Genomic DNA, 12,551 nt, shown 5'->3' with positions numbered 1-12,551 from the left:
TTTCCAGATTTGAAAATGGTGCCATTTTTCCAACTCAGGTTTTCCTCTTGAGTTTCACACTTGTATTTCCAACTGCCTGCAGGATGTTATTACCCAGATGTCTTTTTGACATTTCAAGCTGAATATGTTTCAGTCATGAATTTATCATCCTCTACTTCTGTGGGTGTCCCAGTCTTGTTCAATGGCATCATCTTCTTCTGTGGGTGTCCCAGTCTTGTTTAATGGCATTATCTTTTATTTAGTCATCCATGCCCCCAGCCACCAAGTCAGTTTTTAAAAATAAAACGTTTTCCTTTTCCTTATATAGAAATTTCTGTAATTTTGCTGTAGATGGTATGTGGTGCCAGATTTTTTTCTGGAAGTGTAAGAATGTGTGTTTTCCACACACACTGGATAATAAAGTATTCTTTTAAAAACCTTTGGTAATCTGATAGCTGAAGATAGTTATATTGTTATTTTAATTTGCATGTCTCTGATTTGTAGTAAGATTGAGACATTTTCATGTTATTATTTGTTTCTTCTTTTATGAGTTGTCTATTTGTTTCTAGACCATTTTTCAAAGGAAATATTTGTGATTTTATTTGTCATTGGTTTTTTTTTTTTTTTTAGTATTTATTTATTTAATGAGTGGTGCTGGGAAGTGGACCCCAGGGCCTTATGCCTGCTAGGCAAGTGCTCCACCACTAAGCCACATCCCCAGCCCTTTTCTTTTCATTTATTTTGAATATTTAAAAATGTTTAAAAATACATATAAAAGTTTTAAAATATATATAGCTTACATATAAAGGTTATAGGAGTTCGTTAGCTCTTTGTTGTATGTTGCCTCCCCCCTTCAGTTTCTTTCTTTTCCTTGCCTTTTATTTATTTATTTATTATTATTATTATTATTATTATTATTATTATTTTGTGGTGATGAGAATTGAACCAGGGTCTACCTCACACTAGACAAGGGCTCTCTCACTGAGTTGCATCCTTAGCCCAGTTCTTTAAAAGTTTTAGTTTTTAAAACTTGCTTTAATTACAGGTGGAGAGGCAAAACCAGCCCTGGCAACTTAGTGAGGGCCTAAGCAACTCCCAAGAGCCGTCTCTAAATAAAGTATAAAAAGAGGGCTGGTGGGGTGACTGGAGTTGTGGCTTGTCTAGCATGTGTGAGGTCCTGGATTTGATGCTCCGTGTCACATAAAAATAAATAAGTAAAGGTATTATGTCCATCTACAACTAAAATAAAGCATCGGCAGTGGGGGGAGGGGTGCTAGGGATGTGGCTCAGTGGTTAAGTGCCCTTGGGTTCAATCCCTGGTACCAACCCCCCCCCCCAAATAAATAAATAAATAAATAAATAAAACTTGCCTTACAGAAATTTAAATAGCCATTTTATTTATCTTTTTCTTTCTGATTTCCAGTGTTTAATAAATTTCTTTCCCACAACTATTCATATATAGAAATGCACACTTCTATTATATTTAAATCTCTAATCCACTTAGTGCTCATGTTAATTGCAAAATGTGAGATCAAGAGTTAGCTAAACCCCACACCTTTCCAGTTGTCTATGAAACCATTTTCCTCACTACCCTCCTTCTTTTCCACCTATCAGACCGTCAGTTGGAATGAATCTAACTTTGTAATTGTTCCTTATCCTTTTTTTGTCCCTGTAGTTGCCTCAAAGACCTTATTATTTTTTGAGTTTATGAAATAATTGTATAATATTTCTCCTTTGAATCTGTCTTTCATGTTTCTGTCCTAGTTAAACTTCTAATTCTCAGATCTGACCAGGCCACTAATCTGGAAAACTTCTGGTGGTTCCTGCTGCCTGCAGGATAAAATACTGATAGTCCAAATACATCTTCATACATCTTCACCTAGTCCCCTACTACATTGATTTGTCATTCCCAGAGTATGCTCTTTGATTTCATACTTTTTTGCTCTTTGTTTTTGCTGTTATTGTCTTAGATGTCTCCTTTCCCTATTTTTTATCTAACTTGCAAAGTCGAGTTCAAATATCTTCTATTGTAACTAGTTGTTTAAGCATCTCCGTTCCCAGTGAGTACATTCCTTGAAGATAAGGGACTGCTATTTAGCACATATCACTTCACTGATAAGTGTTGCCCAGAGGAGTCACAAATGTTTCCTGAGTGAATATGTGTCACTGGATTTTATTTTATTTTTTTTTGATAATTGATTTAGAAGATGTATAAATAAACAAAACTTTATAAAAACAGACCAAATATAAAAGGAAAGTAAGATTCTTAGATAATTATATTAAAGATAGGCTTTTGTTTAGGCACTCATTTTTCACACTAATTCTGTCAGCTCAACCTATTAATAGGCTTCTCTCTCTCTGTCTCTCTCTCTCTCTCTCTGCTTGGTAGAGTGAGGGTTGTCAATGTGGTCATATGCTGCACTGTGGGATACCTCAGGAACCCTCTTTTAGAGCTTGAGCTTTTGTTATTGAGCTTTCTGTAGGTGGTAGCTGTTAATATTTTTAAAGGAGGTGGTGTATTATAGCAAATTATTGTCAAATAATATGTAGTATTACATTATTATATATTATATTATTATATATAGTATTATATTAAATCAACTTAGGTTCGAGGGTGAGCTTACTAGTTGAGTAATCTTGGACAGGTTATTTTACTTTTTGAACTCCAGTTGTCTGTAAAATAAGAATGATACTACTACTTAAAAGGTTGTTGCAAACATCAAGTGAGATAATGTGTATATGTAGCATTATATCTGCTATATGGTGTTAGATTTTTTTCCCCCCAGTTCTGGGTTCAAACTCCGGATCACATGCTAGACAAGTGCTCTACCACTGAACATGTATCTGCCCTTTTTATTTTATTTGGAGAACAGAGTCCCCCTAAGTGTACCAGGCTGACTACACTTTTGATCCTCCTACCTTAAGCTACCTTGTAGCTGGAAGGTATGTGCCACTGTGCTGGCTAAAAAAAAAAAAAAATTGTTTGAAGTTTTATTTATGTTGAAAATGAACTATTCAGATGTTGCTGTTTTCCTGTTCAGTAGTTGTTTCAGATCTTATATCACTTTAAAAAATAATTTGCATTTTAGTTAGATTTGCTAAAACAGTTTTGGGGTTAAACTCAGGAGGAGAAATTGTTGAGTGTTTATATCCTTTGTGAGAAGAACTAAGAACTCTACTCTCCACTGTATTCACAAGTATGAGTTTTGCACTAAGCTCTATTTCTGGCAGTGGCTGAGAGTCCTGGTCACATGTAAGTGTTCTGATGTCGTCACTCTGTTTGATATTCTAAGAACATTTTCTGGAGGGGGCAGGTATTGGAAGTTGAACCCAGAGTTACTTTGCCACTGAGCTATTTCCCCAACCCTTTTTATTTTTTTTAATTTTAAGACAGGGTCTCCCTCAGTTGCTTAATTCCTTCCTAAATTGCTGAGGCTGGCCTTGAACTTATGGTCCTCCTGCCTCAGCCTTTGGGTAGCTGGGATTAAGGTGTGTACCACAGAACCTGGCTACAAGTGAGGTTTTAATATAGAATTAAAGCAGCTCTTCTTGGAAAAAATAAGAATTTCTGTTGAGTGGAAAAGTCTAATAAAATAATTTAATCTGAGGATTTGTTTGTGATTCTGGAGTGTTTAGAATGAAGAAGGTGATAGTCCCCTTCCGTTTTGGGCTGGTTGGACCATACTTGGAACTTGGGGTTCAGTCAGAGAATGTTCAGAGATGAGTTAGAAAGACATGAGGATCAGGGAGTCATGTCCTGCAGTCCTGGTAGTACCAGGTAACCTTTTTTTTTTTTTTTTTGGTACCAGGGATTGAACTCAGGGGCACTTGGCCACTGAACCACATCCCCAGCCCTATTTTGTATTTTATTTAGAGACAGGGTCTCACTGAGTTGCTTAGTGCCTTGCCATTGCTGAGGCTGGGTTTGAACTTGTGATCCTCCTGTCTCAGCCTCCCAAGCTGCTGGAATTGCAGGCATACACCACTATGACCTGCCTAGGTAAACTTTTGAGCATCAGGCACTATTCTCAGTACATTGTTGTGTTCTCCTTAATCCTCCTAAATATTCTGTGGGGAAATGCTACTATTAGTTTTGAATACTACTTGAAGGATCTGAAATTATTGTACTTGACAGACGTGCCTGCATCATAGAGGAGGAGGGACTGGATAAGTATTTTTTCAATAACCAGTCAAGCACTGTACTACCTTCTGCTTTACTTGCAGTGTTAATTTTCATCAGCAAACTCTTTGGAAGGTGGTGTTATCCTCTTTTAACAAATGAAGAGATGGGTAGATGGCTTGCTGTCTTTATAGGTGCCAGAGACAGAATATAAATCTAGGTCTTTCTAAGTTTATGGCCAGTGCTGGTCACATTATATCTTTGGTCCATACGTTATAAAAAATGGTTTTTAATATGGTTATTTAAAAAAATTGGATTGGCCAATGATTTTTTTTCTTTTGTGAATATATTGATTGATTGATTGATTGTACCAGGGATTGAACTCAGCCCCCTGAGCCACATCCCCAGCTCTATTTTGTATTTTATTTAGAGACAGGGTGTCACTGAGTTTCTTAGTGCCTCAGCCTCCTGAGCCACTGGGATTACGGTGTGTACTACCATGCCCAGCTGAGATTTATTTTTAAATGTATTTATAAAACGGAATTAAATGCTTATGTTTTATAAGATGGTTTTGCATCTGAGTTAAGAATTGGTGGTATATTCATAATTAAGCTAAAATGCTTAAAACCCCAGTAAGTGGACAGAATGTGGAGCAGCCTTTTTCTGCATGGGTTGTCTGAAAATTTGTTCCATTTGATCAACCCTGTGGAATGCAGTCTGTTAGGGACTTACCGTGATAAGGTAAGAACCACACTGGTATAGTGAGGAGGTTTTTAAAGGAGAAATCTGTCTTCTTACTCCACCTTTGCCATTTAACTAGCAGGTAGCCTTGAATAAACTTCATTCTTGTTTGTAAATGAGATTGTGCAAATGAGGTACAGCTTTGGGGTAGGCTTTGGGGCAATAAAAAAGCACTTTTAAAAGTTAATAATTTGGGGCTGGGGATGTGGCTCAAGCGGTAGTGCGCTTGCCTGGCATGTGTGCGGCCCGGGTTCGATCCTCAGCCCCACATACAAACAAAGATGTTGTGTCTGCCGAAAACTAAAAAATAAATATTAAAATTCTCTCTCTCTAAAAAAAAAGTTAATAATTCATATTTGTATGTATTTTTTAGTACTGGAGGGCCCACACACATGTGCTCTACCACTGAGCTTACACCCCCTCTTCCCCAGCTGAGTTATACTTCTTAGGGCCTCTCCTAAGGAATTAACTCTAAATATAGAAGAACATTGTACACAATGATATTCCTTGCAATATTGATTATTTAATGGTTCAAAACATTTGTGAATGACATAAATGGCCAACAAAGGGTGACTGATTATGCACTTGGTGGGATTTTCATGCAATTTAAAACTCTTCAGAAACTAGATAATAACATGGGAAATAATCATACAATTTTGAGAAATGTTAAATAATTTTTTAATGGGTTTGTATTATATTTAAAAACAAAAATGAAGAAACAAAATCAAAGGGATTTACCCTAGAAGTGCATTTGGTTTCTGGCTCTTGTACTTTGTGATTATGTGATTAAGTTAACACTGAGGTTATATAGTATGGCACCCTACTTTTTCTAAGTATTCTCTCCTGATTTAACTTATTTTTATAAACAAGCCAGGTGGTACTCCATTGTGAGGCATTTTTACTGGAGGGTGAGCCACACTTGTGGTGACTTGGAGGCCACCTTCTGTATTTTGCCTGTTTATTCTAGCTTTCTTCCTCTGCTTATCTACTTCCATCTGGTCACAGTTCTGATCTGATTTTTATGTGATGTGCAAAGAATTCTACCTCTCTATAGAAAAGTTACAAGTCAAATTATTAATCTGATTGCTATAAAATAGCAATCACATTCATAATTTTTTTCAGAAGAAATGACTGCCTTCTTTTTTAAAATTCTTATTCGTTATACACGATAGCAGAATGCATGTCAGTTCATTGTACACAACTGGAGCACAATTTTTTCTCCGGTTGTACACAATGTAGAGTCGTACCACATATGCAGTCATACATGTACCTAGGGTAATGATGTTCATCTCATTCCACCATCTTTCCTACTCCCATGTCCCCTCCCCTTCACTTTCCTTTGCCCGATCAAAATTGCTTCATTCTCCCCCTTCGCCATGCCCCCCGCCCCCGCCAATCCATTAAGGATCTGTATCTACTTCTAGTTATCAGTGAGAACATTCATTTTTTGGGGGGGGGATTGGCTTACTTCGCTTAGTATGATATTCTCCAACTCCATCTGTTTACCTGCAAATGCCATAATTTTATTCTGTTTTAGTGTTGAGTAATATTCCATTGTGTATATGTATCACAGTTTCTTTATCCATTCTCTATTGAAGAGCATCTAGGTTGCTTCCTTTTTTTAAAAAATTTTAATCTGATAATTTCAGAGAAGAACCTAACTACTTCCTATATCTCCAGCCCTTTTATTTTGAGACAGGATCTGTGTTGCTGAGGGTCTCACTGGTAACTCTTTCTGGCACTGATTCAAGACAAAATATCTATTGTGCCTTTTACCATAGTCTTCCCTACATATTCTCATTTTGAGAAAAAAATAATTTTTTCTTTGTGTGTTTATATGCTAGAGGGCTGTTTTTGGCTTAGATTATCATTCAGGTTAATAGGAACCTGAATTGATTGTCCCCTGAGATGTGGGGTTGCCAGCAGTTGTTTGCTAGAATGATTTTATCCATATCCTTTTTAGCAGTAAAATATTGGAAAGAAAATTATATGATACATGTCTTTGGATTACTGCTATTTTTCTTACCAACAACTGCCATTGTTTTAATACTGCCCTTCTGGTCTTTAGGCTCTTGAAGAGGGATAGTTCAGATTTTGTAGCTGTTGCAAATTGGTATATAATTTAGTTACTCTGGCAGCTCCTCTGGAAAACTTGTTTCTTTTCCCTCCCCTTTCTGACATTGGGTATAGGAAACAACTAGAAAAGTATCAGTTCTATTCACAGGTCTATCCAGCCTTTATTAAAGTACCTACCAGTAGCCAGCTTCAGCAACTTAATGACACCTTATCTCAAAGTTAAAATGGTTGAGCCGGGGTGGGATGGAGGGTGTGGTGGTGCACACCTATAATCCCAGCAGTTTGGGAGACTGAAGCAGGAGGATCACAAGTTCAAAGCCAGCCTCAGTAGTGTAGCAAGGTCTTAAGCAACTTAATGAGACTCTGTCTCAAAATTTTTTAAAAGGGCTGGGGATGTGTCTCAGTGGTTAAGTGCCCCTAGGTTAAATCACTGATAACCCCCCCCCCCAAAAAAAAAGTATCTACTGTGTTTCAGGCAGTATACTAGCTGCCTTAAGGGTAAAATAGATTTGAAAATGAAAGTTGTTGCTTTTCTTTAATATTCTGAACGTTTTTTTCAATTTGAAAAGGTAGAATTGATAAAGGAAATTGAATTCTGAATTTAAGTGTAACAACTTATAATAAAAGTGTGATGAATTCATATTCTATAGTCCTACAATTTATTAATACAAAGAATATGTAAAACATAAATGGAATAATAAATGCATTTACATGTTATTTGGCCTGTATTTCTATTGGCTTGGTGTTTTACAAATTTTTGTGAAGGTGGAGATTATGACATATTTAGATTTTTTTTTCAGTTTTATTTGCTTTATAATTTAAAATTCTAGAGCTGGGGATATGTGTGGCTCAGTGGTAGAGAGTGCATGCTCCAGTCCCCAGCACTGCAAAAACAAAACAGGGAACGTCTGTGTATCAGTAAACATTATAAATGTTTCATTTTTGTGTGGCAGTAATTATTATTATTATTATTATTTTTGGTGGAGATTGAACCCAAGGCTTAGCACATGGTAGGCAAGCAAGCATTCTACCATTGAGCCACTTGAGTTTTTTTCGTTTGGCTTTCAAAGTTTTATTATAGTGGTCAAACAGTCCAAAGTCAAAACACAGTGTTTTGGAAACATTTTTCTTAGTATGGTAAAGAATGTGAGAATAATATTAACCTTATAAAATTTGAGTGGAATTTTTTTTTAAATTAGGGGTTTATTTATTTATTTATTTATTTTACAGTAGAATGCATTTTGACATGAAGTGCACAAATGGAGCACATCTCATTCCTCTGGCTATACACGGTTCAATGTCACTCCACTATTATAATCATACATGTATATAGGGTAATAATGTTTGTCTCTTTCTACTGTTCTTCCCATCCCCACAGCCCCACCCCTCACCTGACTCTCCTCTACACAAACCAAAGTTCCTTCATTCTTCCCTAAATTAGGAGTTCTTAATCTGGGTTTCATAAAGTCAATGAAATGTCTGAAATTATTTGTAAAATTTAAGTGTATGAACATTTTTCTGCAGAACAGTCTATAGATATTCATAGGATAATGTGGCTTAAAAAGTGGTTTAAAAACCATTGCTGTAAAGGAATTTTAGTTACCTACATTTCTGTTGTTAGAAAATAGATAGGTATTGGGGCTGGGGCTGTGGCTCAGTGGTAGAGCACTCGTCTGACGTGCTTGGGACACCGAGTTCAATCCTCAGCACCACATAAAAATAAAATAGTAAAATAAAGATGTTGTGCCCACCTATAACTAAAAAATAAATATTAAAAAAAAATAGATAGGTGTACCTAAACCTTCCTTTGTTTTATCTTAGCCTTTTCTGAATATTTGAGTGGAAAAGATAAAGTTTTGTTTTCTTTTCTCTTTACAACCTTTTTTTTCTGCCTTTAAAATCACCTTCAAGAATTGTTTACTGCTTCCATAGGAATTTCTTTTGGTATTTTAGCTAATTGTCTGTTTTGATAATCCTTAAGCCACCTCAAAATCTGAACTGAGAAATTCACTGTTTGGATTCTGAATTCTGAAACTGAAAAAGAACATAAGCAACAGATAGGAGATTTTGAACAGTTAGAATGGTGGTTTCAGTCATACTTTTTTTTTTTTTAAAGAACTTCTTCAGGAAGTAACGTAAAGGTTCAGGAAAGAGTCTGCCATTCATGGGATAGTAAGGATATGGGGAGTCAGTGGCTCTATTGGTGTAGCAGGGGAAAGTGAAAGTAGAGAAGATGGCATTGGTGATCAGGCATTTCCTAAGTTCTCTGCCTTGCAGATTTTTTTTTCTTTCTTTCTTTCTTTCTTTTTTGGTACTGGGGATCAACCCAGGGTCACTTAACCACTGAGCTGCATCTTTAGCCACTCCCCCACCACCACCTTTAAATTTTGAGACAGGGTCTTGGTAAGCTACTGAGGCTAGCCTGGAACTTGTGATCCTCCTCTCTCAGCTGCCAGAGTTGCTGACTATTGTACCTGGCTCTGTTTCATAGATCTGAATGGTTCACGGCTCTTTGTGGAAATGGGTCTTAAAAGAGTTGCTAGGACTGAGTGTGTAGCTGAGTGGCAGATCTCTTGTCTAACAAGGTTTTTGTGAGGCCCTGGGTTCAGTCTCCAGCATTGCAACAGACAAAAAAACAAACTAAAAAACCAACAAATCCAGAGAGTGTTGATATACTGAATTTAAAACTTCAGAGAAAGTGGAAGTTAAGCATAAACTTTCTTAAGAAAGATTTCTGACTTGCCTTCTCTTTTTTCATGTGCTCTCCTGCTTTTTGTGCAGGTGGATGGAAGCATGCCTAGGAGAGGGTTTGCCACCCACCACAGAACTGGAGGAAGGGCTTCGGAATGGGGTCTACCTTGCCAAACTAGGAAACTTCTTCTCTCCGAAAGTGGTGTCTTTGAAAAAAATCTATGATCGAGAGCAGACCAGATACAAGGTGAGTTCTACTTTACTTGGTGCTTAGATGTTTCTATAAAGTTGAGAAAGAAGGCTAGCGAACTGTATTCTGAGAGCAGTTGAGAAGTATGTGTAAGATGTGTTTGCTCCAATAAAGTATGGCCTTTAAAATACCTGGAAGAATGGAGGAAATAGTGCAAAAGAAATATGTAGTAGTAAAAGAACTTTGTCTCTCTGTATTTCTGTTAGAATTCTCTTTTTGGTGCTAGGAATTGAACCTATGTCTTCACTCATGCTGGACAAGCACTCTACCACTGAGCTATATATCCTGGCCCCAGTAGAATTCTTATGTTGCTGTGTGTCCAGAAATTTTCATAATCCTAATCCTAGATGAAATTTTTCATTCTTGGAAAGTAGAGGAAGTAATTAGGGGAATTACTTTTATTTATTTAGGTACCAGGGATTGAACCCAGGGGCACTTAAAAACTGAACCACATCTCTAGCCCTATTTTATTTATTTATTTATTTATTTTAATTTTGAAACATGGCCTTTCTTAGGCTGGCTTTGAACTTGCAATCCTCCTGTCTCAGCCTCCCTAGCCACTGGTGGTATTACAGGTATGTGCCACTGTGCCCAGTAGGAAATTACTCTTTAAATCTAATTTTAACCAAGTGCTGAGATTTATTGGCAAATAGAAATCCATAGCAACTTCAGGCAAAAGCATTACTCTGTAATATCAGGTAATATGCAAGGTTAAATGCAAAAATGACTCAATTTCAGAAAATTAAAATTAATAAAATGGTTTGATTTCTGTGACTCAGGGCCCTGAAAAAGACTATTAAACTAAATTGGAATATTGATAAGGAGCAAATTTTGTTGTCTACAGAACTCCTAAAGGGACTTTGCTCATCAGCTCTTACTTGTAACAGCATGAGTATGAAAAAAATGGCGGAGGACAGCATAGCTAATGGTGAATGTAAGAGTGGTCAACTCTCAGAATTGGGCCATACATCATAATGAGCTCAGACTACAGATGATGTGAAGAAAGATTTTTACATTGTGTGTTGAAATTCAGGTGAAAATAGAGAAGGTATAGACCCTAAACCAAAATTAATATCTTAAACAGAAACTTTTCTTAGTCAAAAAACAAAACACATTGAGTTTTAAGTAAGCAGTTATTCTGAAGACAACTCTGGAGCTGTTCTTTAGACAAAATAGAAGGATAATAAAGGAGAGTAGAAACTTCACAGCCATGATTTTTTAAAAAATATCCTATCTTTGTATGGATTTACTCTTGAAAGTAAATCTTGTTCAGAAACAGCAGACATAGGGACAGTGGGTGTATGTAGCTCTATGCTAAAGCACTTGACTAATGTACTCTCAGCCCTGAGTTCAAACCATACCACTTCAAAAAGAAAAAGATGTTTAGAAGAGGGTATTTTTATGTGTAATGTGAAAACCCTGATTGATGTATTATAATATTTGTCATTTTATTGGTAACTTCTATTTTTTATATGACACAATAATTGCTTTATGTACTTTATCTCATAATCTTTTCAATAAATATATAAGGTAGGTGTTATAGAGGGGGAACCACAGACTGAAAGGGTGAAGTGACTTGTTTATGTTACCAGTTGATGCCATGAATTGAATCCAGGATTGTGAAACTCCAAAGCCTGTATTCTGTGAAGCACACTGTATACAGGATGGTTTTCTGAGTGATTCCTAAGTGAGAGGAGCTGATGTATAAATTGGCTTCTTGGTATTGGAATGTGAATATAGTGACTTTAAATTTGAGGGGAGCTTGTAAACTCTCAGGAGGAAACTTCTGTCAGGAGAGTTTTTATTTAGTATTTGCCAATAGTACTTAATGGTCTTTTATTTCTTCTAGGCAACTGGCCTACACTTTAGACACACTGATAATGTAATTCAGTGGTTGAATGCCATGGATGATATTGGATTGCCTAAGGTAACTTGCCTGATATTCATAGTTCTGCCTGTTTCAGTAAAATAGTTCTCATTCTATCTATAAAATTATTCTCAGGATGTTTGTTTTGTGCTACTGGAGATTGAATCCAGGGGTGCTCTACCATTAACCTTCATACCCAGCCTTTTTTATTTTGAGATAGCCTCTTGCCTTAAACTTTCAGTTCTCCTGCCTCAGCCTCATGAGTAGGTGGGGATTATGGGAATGTGTCTCCTTACTGGTGGTTAATTTTTTGTTTAATGCTAAAGATTCTTTTTTTCTTTTCAATTTGTTCTTTTTTTTTTTATTTCCTTATACCTGTTTTGTTTTACTCTAGTGAAATTCCCTATGATGGTAATTACTTTTACTACATTAATTTTAAGACTTTTTATATTAAAGTGTTTTTTCTTAAATAGAATTTACATACTCTAAATTTCATCATTTTAAAGTGTACAGATAGTGGCTTTTATTTATTCAGAAGTTATTACATTAAAAATATGAAGTTAGGCCAGGTGTGGTCATGCACATCTATAATCCTAGCAGCTTAGGAGGCTAAGACAGAAGGATTAAAAGTTCAAGGCCAGCCTCAGCAACTTAGCAAGGCCCTAAGCAACTTAGTGAGGCCCTGTCTCAAATTTAAAAGAAAAAAGTCTGTGGTCATAGCTCAGAGGTAAAACACCCCTGGATTATATATCCGGTACCCATCCCCCCAAAATTAAAAAAATATATATTTATATATACACACACACATGTGGAAGTATTTTAGAGAT

General features: G+C 36.3%; 1 protein-coding gene across 1 annotated transcript in view; it reads left to right on the top strand.

Moving 5' to 3' along the window:
• Iqgap1 (IQ motif containing GTPase activating protein 1) overlaps positions 1–12,551 on the top strand; it is a 106,581-nt gene that overhangs the window by 27,004 nt on the left and 67,026 nt on the right. Inside the window, exons 3-4 of the mRNA XM_046437959.2 lie at positions 9,698–9,854; positions 11,707–11,784. Of these exons, the coding sequence (XP_046293915.1) occupies positions 9,698–9,854; positions 11,707–11,784 (235 nt within the window). The remainder of the gene's footprint in view (positions 1–9,697; positions 9,855–11,706; positions 11,785–12,551) is intronic.

The sequence above is a fragment of the Marmota monax genome, unplaced genomic scaffold, assembly GCF_021218885.2.
Source record: "Marmota monax isolate L192 unplaced genomic scaffold, Marmota_monax_Labrador192_F-V1.1 WCK01_AAM20220418_F8-fsc00005, whole genome shotgun sequence".
Taxonomy (NCBI): Eukaryota; Metazoa; Chordata; class Mammalia; order Rodentia; family Sciuridae; genus Marmota; species Marmota monax.
Note: the sequence above shows the minus strand (reverse complement) of the source record. Positions and strands in the feature narration are given on the sequence as shown.